This window comes from Eptatretus burgeri, chromosome 10 (genome assembly GCF_056783735.1).
Source record: "Eptatretus burgeri isolate ZD-2024b chromosome 10, Ebu_testis_v1, whole genome shotgun sequence".
NCBI lineage: Eukaryota > Metazoa > Chordata > Myxini > Myxiniformes > Myxinidae > Eptatretus > Eptatretus burgeri.
The window spans coordinates 69,338,883-69,360,654 of record NC_140970.1 but is presented as its reverse complement, the minus strand read 5'-3'; the positions used below and the strand labels follow the sequence as shown (position 1 = coordinate 69,360,654).

At 44.6% G+C, this 21,772-nt stretch overlaps 2 protein-coding genes across 2 annotated transcripts in view; both read left to right on the top strand.

Annotated features, from left to right (window-relative positions):
- Positions 1–21,772, top strand: part of LOC147018802 (uncharacterized) — a 120,208-nt gene that overhangs the window by 72,010 nt on the left and 26,426 nt on the right. The window lies entirely within an intron of this gene.
- On the top strand, positions 4,306–10,193 carry LOC147018804 (potassium voltage-gated channel subfamily A member 7-like). The gene has a single exon (XM_085898844.1). It carries the CDS (start codon positions 4,732–4,734, stop codon positions 6,049–6,051), a length of 1,320 nt encoding a protein of 439 aa, XP_085754970.1. The 5' UTR covers positions 4,306–4,731; the 3' UTR covers positions 6,052–10,193.

Genomic DNA, 21,772 nt, shown 5'->3' with positions numbered 1-21,772 from the left:
GAACTTTCTGAACAATATTTGATTTCCATTGTGGAAAGAATGCCATGAGTATGTTCGGCTGTTATATCTGCAAACGGTGGCTACTTTGATGAGTCAAAAATTTAGATTAAATTTTGTTCAACAAAACGATTCTATGATTTCTTTTTTAATCTGCAATTGTTTATTTGTTCTCTGCTTTAATTTCAGAGCACATTCAAACATTAAACTGCTTAAATTTCAGTAAAAACTGGAAAAATGGGGGTGTTCTACAACTTTATACCGGCCGTATATATGTATATGTATATGTGTATATATATATATATATATATATATATATATATATATATATATATATATATATATATATATATGTGTATATGTTAGGAAATACAGGCCGTCACTTCGCTGATTGGGTTATTTGGGGCGGGGGGGGTGGAGAGAGGGAGAGGAGGGAGGGAAGAGTGAGAGGATAGAGGTCTGGGAGAGAGATGAGGGGGAGAGGGAGGGTAAAGGGGGGAAGAGGGAGGGGAAAGAGGGGAGAGAGGAAGGGGGAAAGAGAGGAGGGAGGGAAGAAAGAGGATGGAGGGAAGGGAGAAGAGAGAGGATGGATGGAGGGGAGAGGAGAGAGTGAGGGAAGTGGAGAGGAGAGAGTGAGGGAAGTGGAGAGGAGAGGATGGAGGGAGGTGGAGGAGAGGATGGAGGGAGGGGGAGGAGAGGACAGAGGGAGGAGGGAGGGGAGAGAGAGGATAGAGGTAGGAGAGAGAGATGAGGAGAGAGGGAGGGGAAAGAGAGGAGGGAGAAAGAGGAGAAAGGGGAGGGAAGGAAGAAAGAGTAAGGAGGGAGAGATAAGAGAGAGGATGGAGGGAGGGGAGAAGAGAGAGGATGGAAGGAGGGGAGAGGACAGAGGGAGGGAAGTGGAGAGGAGAGGATGGAGGGAGGGGGAGGATAGGACAGAAGGGGGAGGAGTGGACGGAGGGAGGGGGAGGAGAGGACGGAAGGGGGAGAGGAGAGGATGGGGGAAGATGGAGGGGGAGGAGAGAATGGAGGGGGAAGAGGAGAGGATGGAGGGAGGGGGAGAGGAGGGGAAGGGATAGGTGGGAGGGGGAAGAGGAGATGAGAGGACGGGGGTGGGAAGAGGAAAGGAGAGGACGGGGGTGGGGAGAGGAAAGGAGAGGAGGGGGGGGGGGAGAGGAAAGGAGAGGACGGGGGGAGAGGAAAGGAGAGGACGGGGAGATAGGAAAGGAGTGGAAAGGAAAGGACGGGGGAGAGGAAAGGAGAGGACGAGGGGAGAGGGGGGAGAGGAAAGAAGAGGACGGGGGAGAGGAAAGGAGAGGACGGGGGAGATGAAAGGATGGGGGAAGAGGAGAGGAGAAGATGGGGGAAGAGGAGAAGATGGGGGCAGAGGACAGCAGAGAAGGGGGAGAAGAGAGGTTGGAAGGAGGGAAAAGGACAGGACAGAGGGAGAGAGAGGAAGCTGGGAAGGTGGAAAGAGCGAGGGAGGGGTGTGGAGGGAGCGACGCCTCACCAAATGTTGCTATACACTGCAGTAGGGAGAGAGAGAGAGAGAGAGAGAGAGAGAGAGAGAGAGAGAGAGAGAGAGAGAGAGAGAGAGAGAGAGAGAGAGAGAGAGAGAGAGAGAGAGAGAGAGAGAGAGAGAGAGAGAGAGACAGACAGACAGACAGACAGACAGACAGACAGACAGACAGACAGACAGACAGACAGACAGACAGACAGAGAGACAGAGAGGGGGGGAGGGGGGAGAAGGAAAAAAAGATAGAAAGGTGAGGGATGGATGTGAGGTTAGCAAAAAGAATGACATGTTCTGCTTCATGGCCGAACATAAAAAATCAAATAAAAGCACACTCAGACGTTGCAGACCCTCGCCAAGACTTGTTTTGTGTGGTGTGTTGTATGATGTTTACGTAGTTTTGTGAGGTGTACTTTGTGTGGCATTTGTGTACTGGTGTGTTACGTAATTAATCGGAGACATAATTAGAACTGCCACTTTATTAATACTGGCAGTGATGACCGGTTCAGCCATTTCAGAGAAGATTTTTGAACGTTGGAAAAAAAAAACAAAGAAAACATGGCTGCCGAATCACGTAACCATGACATCATCAAAAAAATTGTGGACCATTATATCCCAAGATGACCTTCAAAATTTTTCATACTGATCAGATGTAGCGTTCTGCATATGCAATTATGACATCATAACGAAGGTACCTATGACATCATAAAAAAAAATCTGTCATGAGGGGAGGGGAAGGGAAGTGCAATATAATGCGCCGAAACAGCAACATATTTATTTTTAACCACCGGGTTCTGTATAAAACGTGGTGAAAGCATTTAAAACCCACACTATCTACCTGGCAAAGGCCTGCCTGCAAGCATGCATGCTCGCATAAGCAGCAACCTTTGCACCCCTACGGTCAGCTCACTCCGAATCTGATTAGTCCATGCTACCCTCTGGGGAAGCTGTTTAAATTCAAAACTAAACTGTCAGTGCTTAAAGGTCCCCTTAAAAGAGGGGAAGGGGTGAGGTGGGAAGGGGATGGGTGGGAGAGAGAGAGGAAGGTAAGAGAAAGGGATGGGAAAGAGAGGAAGGGGCAAGAGAGTGAAAGGGGGTGTGGGAGAGGGCTGGGAGAGAGTGGAAATGGGGGGAGAAGGGAGGGGTAGGATTGAGAGTGGGAGAGAGGAAAAGAGGTGGGAGAGGGGAGGGTGGGACAGAAAAGGATAGGTGTGGGAGGGAGAAGGAGAGGGGTGGGAAATGGAGAGAGAGGCAGAGAGAGGCAGAGAGAGAGAGAGAGAGAGAGAGAGAGAGAGAGGCAGAGAGAGAGAGAGAGAGAGAGAGAGAGAGAGAGAGAGAGAGAGAGAGAGAGAGAGAGAGAGAGAGAGAGAGAGAGAGAGAGAGAGAGAGAGAGAGAGAGAGAGAGAGGAAAAAAAAAAAAAAAATGAGAATGAGAATTTTGAGGGAGGTTTCATGGTTTTGGAGTTATGGAGGAGGGAGACGGATGGACTGACAGACAGACGACACGCACTGACATTTAATAGTACATATAAATGAACACACACACACACACACTGACATTTAATAGTACATATAAATGAACACACACACACACACACATACCGTGCGTAGTGGCGTGCGCCTGTAATCCGGCTACTTGGAGGCTTGGGTTGGAGGATCGCTTGATGACGGGAGCTCTGCGCCGGGCCGCGCTATGAGAGGGTGTAGGGCAGCCCGGAATCATGGCGAAACCCAATCCTTATCCCTGTGTCGTAAGAGGCGACCAGGGTTGCGTCAGGAAGGGCATCCGGCGTAAAACATGTGCCAAATCACGATGTGGATCATACGGATGATCTGCTGTGGCGACCCCAAAAGGGAGCAGCCGAAAGAAGAAGAGAAGAAAAAATATATATGTATATATGTATATGTATATGTATATATATGCCTGTCCATCCTATGGAGGACACTGGCGTTTCTGGAGGAGGAAGGGTTTACAACACCAAATAAAATTGCAGGGATATGCCACTCGAGAATATCCTTGAGGCAATTTGGTGGGCTGTGGTGACCCTGACCACAGTGGACTAAACAACACTCATTACCTCCACCACCAGTGAATGGAGGCTATATTTTCACCCCTGTCTGTCTGTCTGTCTGTCTGTTTGTGAACAAAATTTCTCATAAATTATTGATGGATTCGGACAAAATTTAGTGGACATTTTGGCTGCCTGCCAAAGACTAAACTATTTGATTTTGGTGAAGATCCGGATTCCGATACTGGAAGCTTTTAAAAGTGATTCCTCACCATTGAGAGATTGGGCCAAAAACAACATGTAGCATCATATCTCAAAATGGTATGGACACGTTATGACAAAACTTTGTGGTTGAATTGGATAGGTGACAAGAACAAGCTGATTCGATTTTGGTTCAAGTCTGGATCCAGATCTGGCTGATCAGTGGGATACAAAATGTAAACTGTTCAGCCTGGTGGAGGTATGTGCTCCACCAAATGCGGTTGTAGTTTCACTTCATTTTACATCCACATTGAGATTTACAGATAGACAAGCAATATATTTTGAAGTGCAACATTCTGTCTTTTGATTTAACCCATCTGTGAAACGACGGGTACGGGTAGGCATGGCTTGTGTAAATAAAAATAACTGAACTTAAATTAAAGTTGTTTATATATTCCCTACCAATGATATATACTTATAATTGAAAAGAATAACTTTAGCATGTCTTGGCATGTTTTCGAGAACCTTTTTACCAACCTCCCACTCCCACCCTTTCCCCCTTTTATCTGTCTGTCTGTTTATGACTGGTGATAATATTTGTTGCACTGTCCTGCTCATCATGCATGCACACTGCCAAGTGCAGGTTTCACATCGTGTTTGTTTAGTGTTCGTGACACACAAAAGGGAAAGCCTGCAGAGCGCACATGAGTCTTGACGTAATATGAGCAGACCAAGATACACATAGTGTGAACAACTCCCCCCTCCACCAGCTGTAGAAACGAATGTAAGGACATTTGTACAGCACTTGTCAATCCTTGTATTGAAGCAGCAGGATCGAGTCGGTTTCACTGTGATAGAGATCAACTGCTACATCGGATAAATATCACTGAATTGAAGATTTGGGTGACATCCATAATGCCATTCCTCTCCATTATTCCTCCTTGATGGACTTGTGATAAATTCTCCCGGTCGTACAAGACGCTAATCTGAATTAAGTGAAATAATCCCCTTGCAATGAAGAACCAAGAAGGCATGCAAGACATTGAATCTCTTCCAAATGGAAAAAGGTCTGAAGAGGAGACGGCATCGTCGAGTCATGAAGAGTACGTCGTCCTGAACATCTCAGGAATGCGCTTCGAGACTGCAGAGCGAACGCTAGCGAACTTTCCCAACACACTCCTTGGAGACCCTGCACGCAGAAAATTGTACCACCACCCTACCCGTGACGAGATATTCTTTGATCGCCATTGTGAGACCTTTCCAGCCATACTTCACTACTACCAGTCAGGTGGGATGCTCAAACGACCTGGACATGTTCCGTTCATTGTGTTCCGCAACGAGCTCGAGTTCTTTGACCTGGGAGAGGAAGCCATGGGGGCATTTCTGGAGGAGGAAGGTCTTTCTGTGGCAAAGGAATTTCAGTTGCCAAGAGAAGGATGGAAACACCGTCTTTGGATATTTCTTGAAAAACCTGATAGTTCATACGTTGCTTATCTTTTCTCATTGGTATCTCTTGCCATTGTGCTGCTCTCAGTGACGGCTTACTGCGTGAGCACTCTGCCTCATATACGATACAAACACCACAATGAGACTTTGAGATCGTTGCACACAGATGATCCATTCTTTGTCGTTGAATGCGTATGCGTCATCTGGTTCACACTGGAGCTCGGCGCATATTACATATGCAGCCCTAATAAGCTTCGGTTTTTCCAAAATGCGATGAACATCATCGATATGGCATCAATATTGCCTTTTTACATTCAACTCATCTTTCTGCTCATAACCAACAGAAACAAGTCTTACATCTCTTTACTCCAAGGGCTCAGTCTCGTGCGCGTGTTGCGCGTTCTGAAGCTGTCACGCCATTTCTGCGGCCTGCGCGTGCTCGGAAAGACCCTGATGTCAAGCTTCCGGGAGATATTGGTCCTCATCGTGTTCCTCTTCATCGGAGTCATTATCTTTGCGAGCTTGGTTTACTACACCGAGTTGAATCGTGGGGATACGCCACTCGAGAGCATCCCCGAAGCATTTTGGTGGGCTGTGGTGACCATGACCACCGTGGGCTATGGCGACATCACGCCACTAACACCCATGGGAAAGTTCGTTGGCTCTCTTTGTGCTATCAGCGGCGTGCTCGTGGTGGCTCTTCCCGTACCTTTCGTGGTGCAAAATTTCAAGTTCCATTACGAAGCCGAGAGACGGATGCACGAGAATAAGATTCACACCAATCAAAGAAGTGTCGTTGGCTCCAATGAAAACACAAGTTGTTTAAAAAAGGTGGCCACAATTGTGTCCTCTTTTCATCAACTGCATAACAGCAGAAAGTGGTCATGAATCTTGTTTGAGATGTGGACACAGAGGGAGGGGGCAATTGGACTTGAGAGAGAGAGACAGACAAACAGACATGAAGTTGAGCTTGCACATGGTGGAACTATTGGGAAGTTGGTTGATGATGTTGTTGCTACATCTTGTAAATGTGTCACAGATTTGGTTTGAAGTGAGTACTCATCCTGAGCGTGCCGAACATTGATTACTTTGTGGAATAACTGTGTGTATTATACTGTAATATACCTTGGAAGTGGCCATATGTTTATCACGTACATATCGAGAGGGGCTGTGTAGACATTATAATTTAAAGGATGACAGGATATACGGGAGAATTGGTGAGATACGTTTGAGAGGATATCGGAATAAGGGAAACTGTATTCATTGGTTGAGTTGTAATGGGGAACGGGGTGGTAAAAAATTCCTTCATATATACGTAAGTTGCTAACATTAACTCACGGCCTTCTAGACAATGGGGTGCTGCATCCTAAAACAGATCACGATTTGCTATAATTCGCTTTTTGACGTGAAATATTCTTCTCGGATCTTCGGAAACAGCAGGCCATTGTTTTCCGTTATCATATTCAAAATGCCTTCTCTGGCTACCATTGGGAAGGGAATGAAAAGACAACCAGAATATTTATTGCCATGAGACTGCTTCGGCACGATTCACGACTCCATCTCCTGTTAAGGAGAATCGTAGACGGGATCAGATCAGAAGCATGTACGCATGGCTCGTCCTACGTCTAACGGAGTTCCAAAAGATGTCCCTTTCTGCTAGCATTCTCTTATGCATGTTAGAGGAATCTTATGAATTGCGTATGCCTTTGGCAGGATACCGTTGCTAATTTGAAAATATTTTCTAAATCTGTTATCATGACATCAGGAGGATAATAACTGATAGAGGTAAATGGAGGATGGAAGGTAAGAGGGTGGATCGGAATAGCATTCTTGTATGATGGAACCAGTAAACTGAATCTTATGGATAAGTGAACGAGTTGGATTTTATTTAGGTGCTTCCATATGTTTATTTATATGACATATTTATTTATAGCATTGCACAATAATACATGTTGATGTTTTTATTTAATTCAATATTCATATCAGTTTAAATTCTTGTTTCAAATATGAATTGCTCAAACTACTTTTGGGACAAAGTTTCCTCTATTTTTCGAATATTAGCTGTGTATAAAGTGTAACACATTATCTTGCTCATTTGGGAATGGAACATGTAACAGTGCTCACTGAATAACTGCTCACTAGTCAAGGAAAATACAACTATTGCTCATCCAAAATAAACCCTAAAAAAGTTTTTTTTTTTAAGGCATTGAAGATACCTCTGGGTTTTCTTTGTTTTTCCATGGTTCTATGGTTATCGTTGTTCTCCTTCCAAAGATCATTAAATCCACAACTATCACTCTGACACATCACAGAAGTGTCCATCATCTGGAGGACATGTTATGCCAGTTGTCCCATCTATCTGGAATTCCTTTTTCTTTTCTGCAAAGGTCAAGGCTTGTGGAAGAGCTCATCGATAGGTGGTTGCAGGTGAACAGATAGACAGAGGTGTGGATGGGAACAGGTGCATAAACATGCACCGCAGTATGTGAAGAAGATTGACAGGCCGGTAAGGGTAGCGGTCAGCGAGTGTCGATAATTGAGGTTTCGTGGATGTGAAATACTCCATCAAATTAATATTTGAGATCAGTAGTATGCCTGAGGGCCTGTCTACCATGGAAAAGTCCTTGCCGATATGGTGAGTGCGGTGGTTGACCGAGCTGTATCAAACCATTCCTAGTTCGTCGACCGAGAATTAACAGGGTCTATCTGACATTTCATTCAAATTTAGAAGAAGCCCATGTAGAAGGGCAACAGAGGAAACTAAGTAATATTATTTTATGTCACCTTTATATGTACCTGTTATGTAGCACACGATATGAAAATAAAATGTTATGAGATAGCGGCAATTCCACTTTGAATTTTTGATTTCATTTTTCTCAAACTTTAAAAAAGTGTAGTTGGACCCTGTTAATTCTCGGTCGACGAGTTGGTCAATGCCATGAACTGTCAAATCAATTCGTCTCAACCTGAAGAATTTTTTTTTAAATAATATACTTTAAAACGAGAAATTTCACACTGTATTTGACACTGGAGCACTTTTGATGAACCTTTTTTGAAATTCCTGCTTTGATTATTTTTGGCCCGTCCTCTGTACAGTAGGAGACGGGGTTTTGCAATCACTTCAGTATCTGTGTGTGTCTGAGTGTCTGTCTGGGCTGTAACCTTTTTTAGGTCATCTCTTCGAGCATGACCTAATAATATTAGTGTTGAGAGGAGAGGTGACGATCCGTCCGTCCGTCCACAATGAAGTTGAAGCGGGAGATCTGGTCATTAGTGATCCTGATAGAGGTGGATGAGACCTACACGATGGTATGACTTTCAAGGTCACCGGAAGTCAAGGTCACGAGGCCTTTGAAGTTGCGAAAATGACGATTTTCAAATTCTATCTCCTCCGCCATTTCTCAAGCGATCTTGAATTTGATTGTAGCATACGAATCTATGGGACAATATCTAAATTTTGATCGGGCCGGATTTTTGATATTCGCTTTCGTTTTCGTTTCACGTGACTTCAAAGTTGGCAAAAAATGCGTAAATGACGATTTTCATGCAAAAATGACGATTTTCAAAATCTATCTCCTCCTACATTTCTCAAGCGATCTTGAATTTGATTGTGGCATATGAATCTATGGGACAATAACTAAATTTTGATCCGGCCGGATTTTCGATATTCGCTTTCGTTTTCGCGTCACGTGACTTCAAAGTTTGCAAAAACTGCCCTACCTTCAGGAGGCTATATATTTTCTCGCAGAGATGACCGTCACTCCCGCACGGGGGTAATTTTATACCATTTGAGCTTTCGTCATCAAATTTTCAACAAATAATTATTATGAGCATATGGAGAAGACCAATTAATAATTTGGTCAAAAGGTCAAAGATCAGCATCACATAAAATCGTCAATTTTCATCCAATTGACCTGAAATTTTAAGAATTTGTATCTTGGGTCACTAAATTGGTTCACCAATCAAAAGCTAAAAACTTGATTTTTTTTTTTTTGATCAAAAGGTCAAGGTTGCATAAAATCTTTCATTTTCATCCGATTGACTTGAAATTTGAGCAGGACTTGCATATTGGGCCACTGAAGTCTATTGCTTTTGAGGTCAGAAGGTCAAGGTCACCTAAAATCGTCAATTTTTGAGGTATTTTTTTTTTTAGCAGTTTTCATAATGTTTAGCATACAGAAGAAGTCCAAATACAAAGCGGATGCAGACAGGCTTTGCATTTTCAGATGCTTTCTGGTTTTATTTGTATTATGACATCCAGATACTTCACTTGGAACCATCATGCTTGCCACTGCGCTGTAAGTTGCCATGGTTGCATCATCCTCCTGCAGGACATATTGCTTGGTTGACACTGCCATGCACATGGGGATGCAAAATGTCAGTGCATACCTTTCTTAAGATCGCATTTACATATGGTTGTCATTTCTACCCCAACATGCTTTTATGGATAATAATCTGCTGAAGTAAATGGGAGGTAAAACATTATGTTCCCTTCAGAGTTTTGAGATGTTGGCTCGACATATCTATGAGGCTTTAGTGTTGCATTGCTCCATGCAGTTTGAGATTATGAAATGTTCTGTTATTCTTACAGGGTATTTCAAAAAGAGTGATGCAACTTTAAATGTTTATTTACAAAGAAACAAAAACCTCAGCAACGTGAACCAAACCTTTCTTGAAAGCTTATGACATGGTATTTTATACCACCGATTGCGATTGCAGTAAGTCACTGCTCAAGTTAGTGAGAGCCCAAGGGCTGAAATAGGCTTTTACGCAAAATCCTTGTAATTGATGTTCTCGATATGTGCCCCTCCGTGGTTCTGACAGGCATTGATCCTGACTCCAAAGTTTTGTCCCACTTTCCTATAGTTCTCATGTGGCACTGCCTGGAGGTAGTCTAACATCTCCTGCTTCAGATCATCCAGTGTGGCAGGGCGGTTGGCATAGACAGAGATCGGGTTGATCCAGTTCAGGTACTGCTCCATCCTGTCACATCAAGTCTCCTCATGCCACCTTGACTCCGTTTATGCTTAATAGAGATGATGTATGGGAAAAAATTCAGTTCTTTAGTGAGGATATGCCAGACTGATGTTGGTTTGATGCCTAGCTCCCGGGAGCGCCGGCAGTGGGACTTCTTGGGACTTGCAAACTCGGCATCTATCGCTCCAAGTCTTTCTTTTGAAAATCAGAACTACTCACTGTCTACAAGGCCTTTGACTATTTCAATGGAGTCCTGCACTCCGCTCTCGGCTGACACCTTAGAATCACACCCGTCTCTCCTGGAATCTGTGAAATATAAAGCTCTCAACATTATTCGAATCTTCATCGATGATGACGAAGCACATGGTCTCTTGTTGTCACACTGCAAGCAGGTCAGTGGTCTCTCTATGTTCTAGTTTATTCTCCGATATTGCTCCCTCCGCTGTCTCGATACTCTGACCCTCTCTACTCCAGGTTGCATGCATTCTTCCAAAAACTCCCTCCTTATTACACTTCCATAATCGAGCCTGTCTACTCACCTCAACTATTTTATTCTTTGCTTTTCCCATGTATGGAACCACTTTCCAGAGGTTGTTCTGTCTCACTCTTCCCTCCAGGGCTTCAAGCAAGCAGTTCACCACCATCTCTTGTCATCCCTAATTCTGTCCCATGATCTTTATTACTTACCCCTATTGACCTTTCCTAATCCAACCATCTACCCTGGAGTACCATGTCTACCCTTTGCTTACACACAACATTGTCCCTCTCCTTATAAAGTATGTCACAAATTATTGTTGCTATGGGGTACTTGCTGTAATACTGGCATTCATACATCACCAGAAATATAGCTTTGCTTTCCCACAATATTGTTCCTTCGATAAGTGGATACCTCGAGCCATGCCCATCACATGTCAGCGAATCCACATTCACAAGACTACTTTGTAGAATTGTATAGCCTGTCAAATTAGATCATCTGAGCAAAATAAGCTTGAACAGTATGGACCTGGGGTCTCAGCAAAATATACTGCAGTTCATGAAAAATGCAAATTAAAACTATGTTTTTGAAAGTTAACCTTGTATCTATGATCCTATACTTGCCATTAACTCCAATAGTTGACAGTAATGTTTGATTTGGCTGATCAGTTTATAGTTCCTGTATAATGTCAGTTCTTTAAGATTGGTTTGATCTCAATTCTCTACATTTATATTAAATGTAAATAAATCATTGCACCATATGTGGCAAGATGTGTTATAGTCGATTTGTTGGGAAATAGGGAAATAAACAGAGGAAAGTGGTGCAATCAGTTCACACTGGTTCAAACCCCGGCTGAGTCGTACCAAAGACTCAAAAAAAACATGGTACGTGCTGCTTCCTTTGCTCGACATTCAGCATTTAAAAGGATAAGAGAACAGACAATCTCTTTCGGTTGCCATCCATGGAAGGAGGAAATTCCTTCTGAGGGAATTGATGCTCGATGTTCCTCCACCCTCAGAGCACGAGCTGCAAATTTGAGTGGTCGAGATGGTGTACAATTTTGTCAAATTATTGCTAAACTGAAGGTTTTTGAAGTGTAAACAAGCAGATTTGTGTTTTACAGTATTCAAAATATAAAATTAAATTGAGCTTTAAATGAAAGGTTTTAAAGGCTGTAGAACCCCCCCCCCCCAAAAAAAAAAACCATTGCATTGGAACTTTACCGCCATTGATGCATTTGGGATACACTGTCTTTTACACCACCTTATTATGCTGGTTTCACTGGAGGGAACTATAGGTTTGCCATTCGTCCGTCCCACACACCTGTGGTTTTTCAGACTTTTTTTTTTCCCCACACCCTTTAACATACTGTATTCAACTGAAACTTGGTACATGCCTTTGTGATAAGTTACAAAACAAGTTTGAGTTTCAGCGTGTTTCATCAATTTTTCATGGCATTATGCCCTTTTTTTGACTTAGAAAATATCACATCGGGAGGGGACATGTCTTGCAAAGCAATTCTTGCTCTTGTTTAATATGTTACATGAGTTCTTCATACCTGTTGTTTTTGTCCTTTATGACGTCCATAAAAACTATATTTCCTGCTTGGAATGATTTTCTTTTTTTCTGATTTTCAGACAGACTGAAGTGGTTGTTTTCCCTGCTGTGCTCATACATGCATGAGACGAGACGCTGTAAAATTTTGCCAAATTCAGAGCCAAAGTACTACTAAACTGCCATTTCGTGTTCCGATTTGTATTATACAGTCTTCAATTTGTATAATTCAATTGGAATGATGTAGTTCCTCGATTATAGACGTTTAGACAGATACATGGCTTTGAGGCCTGCAGCTCGCATTGCTGCACAGCTGCTCTCTTCTCCAGAGGCCTGAGTATCTGAATGATTCTCATGCCGAGATGCTCCCGGCAGACACTGCTGGTTTTGTAGGCTGGCTAGGGAAAAACGGGATAAACCCGGACCAATGTGGGGCTGATTTGGCCCTGGTCGAGATGTCGTGTGGCCTGTGAGCTGACTCATGAAGGGAGAAATTATTGCCGGAGTGTAGGGGGATAGTGGAGGCATGGTCAGAGAGAGACAAATAGTATGTTGAAACTGAATTGAAAAAAAAATTCTTGAAAACAGAGACGCAGACCCCTTTCAAGCATAGTCTGGTGTTTGTACAGCCATACTGTCCAGCCGGAATGTACGCTGATAAAATAAATGACCACTTCCTTAAATGTGACAAAACATTGTGTGATAGTGAGGTAGAGAGCTGCACCGGGGTGAGAAGCTGTGAAGATGCTACCTACCCCATAACCACCAAAGGTAACGCTCCAGATGAGAGGCTCAAATAAGGAAAGTGGAGCTTGGAGGAAAAATAAATTGGCCAGCAGAACAGAGATGATCCCACTCGACAAATTTGAAAGAGTGCGGCGATCCACAAACGTCTAACCAAAAATAGAATAGAAGAAATTAAAATGAGTGCTAAACAACAAGTGGCAAAAGAGAGAGGACGATGGGAGCTGGTACTTACTGGGGGATGAACAAAAGGATGAAGGAGACTTGGCCGCAGTGGCACAAAGAGAGGCTATGCAATGAAGCCAAAGCTTGGACCAGCTTAGCACTAGAGGTCTAGAGGTAGAGACCAAGTTTAACAAAATAAAAGATACAGACCTACCCCTGAGAGAGGACAAGTCCAACATGCTCACCCAATTAGATGACACCTACACAGATAGAAGGGATAAGAGCAAGAACACAAGATGATAATGAGCAGGATGACACGGGAGAACAACTGGGCAGAGAAGAGGAGTAAGATGAATAAGATGATGAGCTTTGTAGACTTGAAGAAAAGTTGGCCAACAAAATAGAGGATATGACATTGATACCACCCATGGAAAGAACACAACTCCACAGAATAGAAAACAACAAACAGACAAAATACAAGTCAGGAGAAACAACCGAGCACTCAGAAGAATGATATTAAAATCACCTCCCTTGAAGGTCACCTATACTGTGAGCTTTGCAGTGGCACTGCTCATTCAAAAAAAAGTAACATGCAAACAATTCCATAAGAATAACAAACCAGACCCCACAGACAGAGACCAAGCACCACCATGGAATCAGAAACTAAAGACACAAGAGCAAATGAGAAAGGAAAAGGGACAAATGCAACAATTCTTAAGAGGAAACGGAAGCTCAAAGCTGGTGAAGAGAATTAAAAAAAAAAAAATATATATATATATATATATATATATATATCAGTGAAGACAAAGATCTAGAGGTAATGGTTGCTGAAAACAAAGTCAAAATAGAAATGATAGCAAGGAAAATTAAAAAAAAAATTATGATGACATCAACAAAGGGAGAAAATAAAACCACTTGTTTGAAAATAACCTGAAAAGATTTTATCGTGACCTCGGGAAACAAAAGCCAAATGTATCAAGATCCCCGAGAAAGATAGACTTGAAAATTTCTGCAAAGGAATTTATAAAGAACCAAAATGACATAATGAGGAAGTGGATTGGATCCAAAGCTTGGAAAAGAAAAAGCAGCACCGAAATGAAATGCCCCCAGTGATATGCGATGAAGAAAAAAAACAAAAAAACAACCGGCAAAAATGCCAAACTTTAAAAGCCCTGGCCCAGATGGAATTCCAAACTTCTGGCTAGCATAACTAGATGGTCTCCAAAATCACTATGCTCGAACATTTAACAAACTTATCCAATAGGAAAAGAGAATAGATGAGTGGCTCACCAAAGTGGACACCTTCATCGTCCTAAAATCTGTGGGATTGGCTGAATCCATGAAAAGTTAGACAGACCATCCGATTTGTACACAAACACAAAGACAGCAAGCCAGAAAAGGAATCCCGAACACACTTAACAAAAAAATTCCAAAGACAGGTGCAAGTAGAAGATGTCACACATGAAGCTAAAAGAGCAGCAGAAACAGCCCCAATAATTGCAAAAAAGACAAATGAAAAATATAAAGCAAAATATCCACAGATGAAGTATACCACTGACAATTGGAATGACAAGAGGTCAGCTCAACTTGGATGGAAAAACAATCATAATAAAATTCCAAGACCAAGGACATCATATGAATGGCTTTTAGAAAATGATGGTACCGAGTCAATCGGACAAGTGTATATTTTGCAAGGTAGAAACAGAAAGTATGAGTCACCTCCTATTGCGATGTAAAAACTTATGTCAGAACAGCTGTACACACAAAGGCACAACAAAGTATGTGTAGTTATCCACCAGCACATCTGAAAAAAATTCAACATCCCAATTTCAAAAAACTCATGGAAACATGAACCATTTTCAATGTTCCTAATCTTCTTCTCACCCATGGTACACTGAATCCAGTGATGAGACAGTTGTTCTGAAACAACTTGCCTTCTCTTTCTGGAAGGCCAATCTGACCAAATGCAATCTCAGTGCATTCCAAAAAGTCTATAACAAGTGTGTGTCCACTCTCAGGAGAGCCAGAAAACAACATCTGTCAAACCTCGAGAATGAACTTTCAAACTTGTCTCCCTTCTCTAAAACCTGGTGGTACCTTGTTAAGTCTGTCTCTGCTGTATGCTTCCCTTCCATCCCTTCCCTCTCATCAAATGGCACCACAGTTGACTCTGCTCATGAGAAGGCTGAATGCCTCAATTCTAGGTTTTCTTCCAAATCTTGTATCCCCAACCCCTCACTCTTGGTACCCATCCTTCCCTGTTGTACCCAACTGTTACTGGACTCTGTGTTTTTTGCACCTGAGAACATGGAGAAGGTTTTTTCAACATTCAACTCTGACTCTGCTACTCGACTGGACAGCATCAGCTCACATGCACTAACAAGAATAACTGCACTGTGGTCAAAACCTGCGAAATAAATGCAATACAGTACCAAAAACTACAATTTTCCCCAAATTATTTTACGTTGTTTTTTCAAAACTACACACACCATTTTTATGAAACTTGACCACAACATTCTTCACCCATGATGTACCAAAGTATATTGATTTGCTCATTAATGGAGTCAAGGGGGGTGGGGTTATGACTATATATATATATATATTGTTGCGGACCGGGGGTTGGGTGAAGCTATCTCGGGTTCCCACCAAACTGTCCGGAATTGCAGGCCATCACACACAGATGAAAGAACAGACAAAAACGAGCTGGGAACCTTTGTAATAATCATTTATTTACAAGCAGGCGAAGAAAGTTATGTGGTACAGTGAATAGTTTTATTGGTGTGTGTAATGCAGGGATAGAAAGAAGCATGAGGTGCGACGATAATACAAGCAACTTACAAAAGCAGACACAAAGCAGAGTGAACCCGAAATAATAATCTTCTGCAATCTTAACTTACGAGGACAGGTGCCAGGACACACACACACACACACACACACACACACACACACACACACACACACACACACACACACACACACACACACACACACACACACACACACACACACACACACACACACACACACACACACACACACACACACACACACACACACACACACACACACACACACACACTGATGAAGAGGAGATGAGACGAATGGTCTCTCAATACCTTGCACGATTGCCCGATTGCACTACTAATACCTTTTGGGGGGGATGCTCTGCTGGGCGATACCTCCCTGACAGCTGGCACACCATCTCTTGCTTCGTGCAGCTCGCGTCGGTCCAGAGAATGAGACGCGACCGTCGGGCGTGAAGGGACGGACTTGGGTGGAAAAGGCAGAGTTGAGAGCAAGTGGGCGGAGTGATAGACGGGACCAGGTGGGTGGGTGGAGTCAGCGACGTGGAGGCAGAGTCGCAGGCGATGACTTCAGAAGGACGAGTGAAGGTGGAGAGTTCGATCTCAAGCTGGGCAAAGAACGGGATGAGCCGACACCAGCAATGGCCAAGACACCAAAACCGGAACTGGAACTATGGACGGCCTCGCCATCCATCCTTTATAGACCCTGGGGTGCAGGGTGGGGGCACAACCCCGAAGCGATGTGTCGTCACCCGAATCGGCTGCTCTGATTGGGCCCGGATCACTACGTCGCCCGGCCGTGATGGCCAGCACCGCTCTACTCCACTTCCGGCAAGATAACTCCAAGCTGCGGAATAGTCTCGCTCCGAGCCCCATGATATGAATCGCCCTGCTCCGAACTCTGTGACATGAATTGCCTTCCACTAATCTCCCGGACCATGCCCCGGCGACCGGCCGAGGGTTGTGTCAGCCCCGCATGCCCGCCTGGGCACCCCCGATTAGCGCTGATCAATGCCTGCTGCACGATGCGCCTCACGGCCCGAACGATCTGAACCGCACAGCACGTCTCTGCCTGATCGTGGCTTCGCCGGGCGGAGAGGCGAGGAGACGTCCGCCGTCCGTGAGGAAAACCCGCGGCCACCAGCGAGGACAAACGGTAAGGTGTTGGGGGTAAACCCATGCACAAACAGTTAGATGTTAGGATAAACCCGTGCACAGACCAGAACAAGATGTGTGCCATTCGGGCCCTGCTCTGTACGATAATAAGGTGTCACGAGCTGCGACCGGTTTTGCCTGCCATCGGGCACGTCCCGTACAGTGCGCACGGATCCGCCATTAAGCACGTGTCCAGCGCTTGCGTTCGCCCGATTCTGCTTCGTGTGCATGGGGCCAACCCCAATCTGTGTCAGGAATTGAGGGGAACGATCAGATATAATTATAATTAGAAGGAGGTTTGGAATGAAAAAGAATATAGATATAAGGATCAGATGGAGAAATGGAGGGAAAAGAGGATGCCGATATAATTAAATCCAGAAATGGGGTGAAAAGAACGCGCCGCCGTATCTTGCACACTTGTGTCCTGTACAACGTGGCGTGGTTGTTGTTTTTCTATTCTCGGCCTCTGACGATGTAGTTATCGGCACCAAGCTGCCAGCCACGCTCTCGCTGATATTGGGTCATTTGCTTCTGTATTGTGAAAAACAACATCTGTGCAGCGTCTTTAAGAGATATTCGTTCGTCTGCCTTTTTAATGCAACCGGCAATCTCATCCCAGATCATTGGAAACGTCAGACGATCATCTCGAGCTTGCGGAAGAGGTTCGTTCAAAGGTATCGCTGTGTCCTCGCAGCTGCGCCGTCGATGCTCGTGTGGTGTTGTTATGGCTCTCTATTCCCCTCCCCATGCCGCGGAACGTGCTGCGCGCGTTGGCCTCTGCAAGGAGGTATACGTTGAAGGTGTGGCTGCAGTTTTTACAGGTGGCTGTCTGAGTGCAGTCTCTGCTTTGATTTATTTCAGGAATAAGCAGAAAAGAATAGGTGAAATGAAGTTAGAGTGGTGTAAACAGACCCAGCTATGAGATCCACACAATGTACTGTCCCGTTGTCCTACTAAACAAAAGGGAACGGACTATCTGAACGTACATTAATGGAATAACTGTCTAGGGACCACTGCGTGATGTTTGCTATTGATTTGGAAGGATGCGGTTCCCAATATACACATGTATGTATATATATATATATATATATATATATATATATATATATATATATATATATATATATATATGTATGTATGTATGTATGTATGTATATATATATGTGTATATATATATATATATATATATATATATATATATATATATATATATATATATATGTATGTATGTATGTATATATATATATGTGTATATATATATATATATATGTATGTATGTATGTATATATATATATGTGTATATATATATATATATGTATGTATGTATGTATATATATATATATGTGTATATATATATATATGTATGTATGTATGTATATATATATATGTGTATATATATATATATATATATATATATGTATGTATGTATGTATATATATATGTGTATATATATATATATATATATATGTATGTATGTATGTATATATATGTGTATATATATATATATATATGTATATATATATATATATATATATATATATATATATATATATATATATATATGTGTATATATATATTGTTGCGGATTCGCGCCCGCCGGCGTGCGGACGGCCACGTAACTCGAATCGCGGCACGTCGCCCACCGGACGGACAATCCAGTCGTGATCCTCTCGGACTAATGCCGGGAACCAGTCACGGGTGGACCTTTCGGTCTCACCACGATCGTGCCAATCGGCCCCCGCGTGGGATAGGGTTGCTCGCCAAATTCGACCTACCTAAGTACCCACACGGAGGGTAGACCGGGCGATCGCACCTCGCCGCAGGTCGACTTCGGACACGGGCCACTTTAAGCGACCCGTTCCGTACTATCGGGATAACCGAGCGGTGTTATTCGTCGGCCTCGACGATTCGATTAATTATCGGGCGTTTTAGCCCACGACCAACCCTTTACGTGAAGCAAGATGGAGATTCAATAGAGGAAAAGACGAAGCGAAGCGGGAAAACAGTTCAACATAATTCGCATTTATTTCGCGATGAACGGAAAGCACACATATACAATTACACCAAAAGCAAATATAAAAGAAGAAGACAATGCAGAGCTATCCGACTACCGAGCACACGGCAACACTTATACAATTTTACTTCACAGACGGCGCCGACAACACATATTCCCAAAGCAAAAGAAAAGAGAACCACCCTCCAGGATGAGGGGGGTAGGCGGGCCTGGGGCCGAGACCGTGTCGGGCCTACCCGTCTGATGATGAGACGCAGAGCGGCGGTGGTGCCTCAACTCCGCGGGCCTCGCGGACAGTGTCTGGTAGGGGGTGGGAAAGGGGCCCCCTTTGTCGCACTATCTCAGCGTGGGGGGAAACAGGAGGGGGTTGCTGATGCTCGGGGGAAGGAGGATATCACCCTGTCTCGGGTCCCGCGGCGAGCGTCTCCTCCTCGACCTCGGTCGCGTTGCTGGCCTCTCCCTCTGCAGCTCCCGGCACCGACGCGAGCACCCCCTCGTCTGCCTTCGCCGCCGCCACCTCTCCACAGCTCCGTCTACTCGCCCTCTCCGTCTCCTCTCTTGGCTCGTCTCAACTCTTCACTCTTGACTTCTCCCACTTCTTTCCAGCTCCACCGACGACTCTCTTGAACTCCGCACAACTGCCTTTACTGACGAACGCAGCCGTTTATATAAGCCCCGTGGCTTCGCTCTTTCACCCTTGACCCTTTGCCTCCGACCCTTCACCTCTCTAACTGGCTCTCCGATTGGACGGAACAAAAGTGGGCGTGAGTCGTTTTTGATCCGTTTTCTGCGGAAAGTCCGTGATGTTTTTGAATACGCTGCTCGGTGCGCGCCCTGCACGAGTCCAGTATCGGTGCCCACAAGTGGCGTGGGAATGACGGTGATGCGATTGTGGCGAGTTGTGACGGTAAAGGTCGTGGCTGTTGTTGTGAAGCGGCGTTGTGGTTGGTGGTTGTTGTTGTGAAGCGGCATTGTGGTTGGTGGTTGTTGTTGTGAAGCGGCGTTGTGGTTGGTGGTTGTTGTTGTGAAGCGGCGTTGTGGTTGGTGGTTGTTGTTGTGATGGCTGTTGAGACGTGGTTGGTGGTGGTAGTAATGGCGGCTGGTCCAAAATAAAGATAGTAAAAGAAAAACGGCTATCCTGAAGAGTCGCAGCCCGCATGAATGACATTTATTCCCTCTAGACAACGGGTTTGGGCCTAACTACACATATACTTACCGAGATATCTCACCTAAGGGACCCGAATGGTGGTTTGTGAATTTTGTCAACCACAACACTACCCCCTCCCCTTTTTACAGACTCGTCCCGAGTCGTCAAATTTTCGTGTGCCATCATGTGTAGTTTTCCCCTAGTACATTTTACCTACGGATCCCTGAGTGCGACATTCATGGTATTCGTGTCCCCAAAATAAATAACCTAAGGGCTGAGTAACTACCTAACAAACTCACTCACACGGACGACTTAAATAAAATTGCCGGCGCTAAGACAGACATGCCGGGGGCGCACTCATATGTACAGTACATCTTAACCTTAACTTACAAATTTTACACTAAACCATGGCCCAGGATCACTGAACTCTGCAAAAAGAAAGCAGTTAGCAGGGAGCCAGGCTGCTCGCATGCAGTCTCTGGCTCAAAACAATGCAGGTGACAGGGAACGTGGCCGGCTGCTCACACGCAGTCCAAGGCCTTCCTTTTTGAACTGAACGCAGTGAACCACAACGGTGCATGGGCTGCACAAACGTAGTCTCCGTGCCAGCTCAAGTGGCACACGCAATGAACACAACGAATGGATGGATGAACACAAACACGGTGCACGGGCCGCCACTGCAGGCCCGTGTTGTAGCTGCCAACAGGGCAGTTCTTGCAGCTTGCAAACTGTTGCTTTCTGATCCTGGCGCACATGGCAATGAACAGGGGGGCAAAGCAAAAATTGAACGGGGGCTGGTGAACGTGGGCAGTGGGCATGGCATGGCATGGCAAAGGCAGCAGGCAAACACAGCCCGCAGAAGAAGGCCGCTGCAGGCAAACACAGCCGGCAGATGAACTGGCCGGCACAGGCCTTGAAGAAAAACAGCCAGCCGGCAGATGAAGTGGGCTGGCACAGGCCTTGCAGCACAGCAGCTGCAGACGATCCAGCCGGCACAGGCCTTGCAGCACAGCAGCTGCAGATGAAGTTGGCCAGCCTTTGCCGTTCCGTGGAGGTTGGTGGAGGGAGTGCGGTGGTGCTGGCCACTTGGAAGGCGGGCTCGACCTTACTTACCTGTCTCCCTCCCACCTATCGCCTTTGCCTGTCACTGTACATACCCACTCCCTTAATTTGTCAAACCCCAATTTAGCCCCAACTTTTTTTTTTTTTTTACTTCCCCACTATAAATCGTCCCCGAACCCCCTTTACTGTCCTTGTTCGGCTAACCTATCCTGTCACCGAGCCTACTCCCAACCCCTACGTTCCCTTCCCGGAGGGGAATAAGGGAGAGCTAACGTCCTGTGTCGAGGCCCAACGAAGCCCCAGGATGGCCTCCCCAGAGTTCAGCGATCTATAACCAAAGCGGGTCCAGCGGCCCACAACGAGAGCGAGGGGATGGATGGTGCGGAGGGGTACATCTCTTAATCTACCCTAACCATTAACTCTTAAACTACCCCGGGGCTTTCAACAAGCGCCTCACGCTTAAACTATTGGTTCTAACAACCCAGATTCCCGTCGCCTGTGTTGGTGTCCTC

Bases quoted from the DNA above. Each gene is read 5' to 3' on its own strand.
- LOC147018804 (XM_085898844.1), top strand. From the start codon at position 4,732: ATGAAGAACCAAGAAGGCATGCAAGACATTGAATCTCTTCCAAATGGA.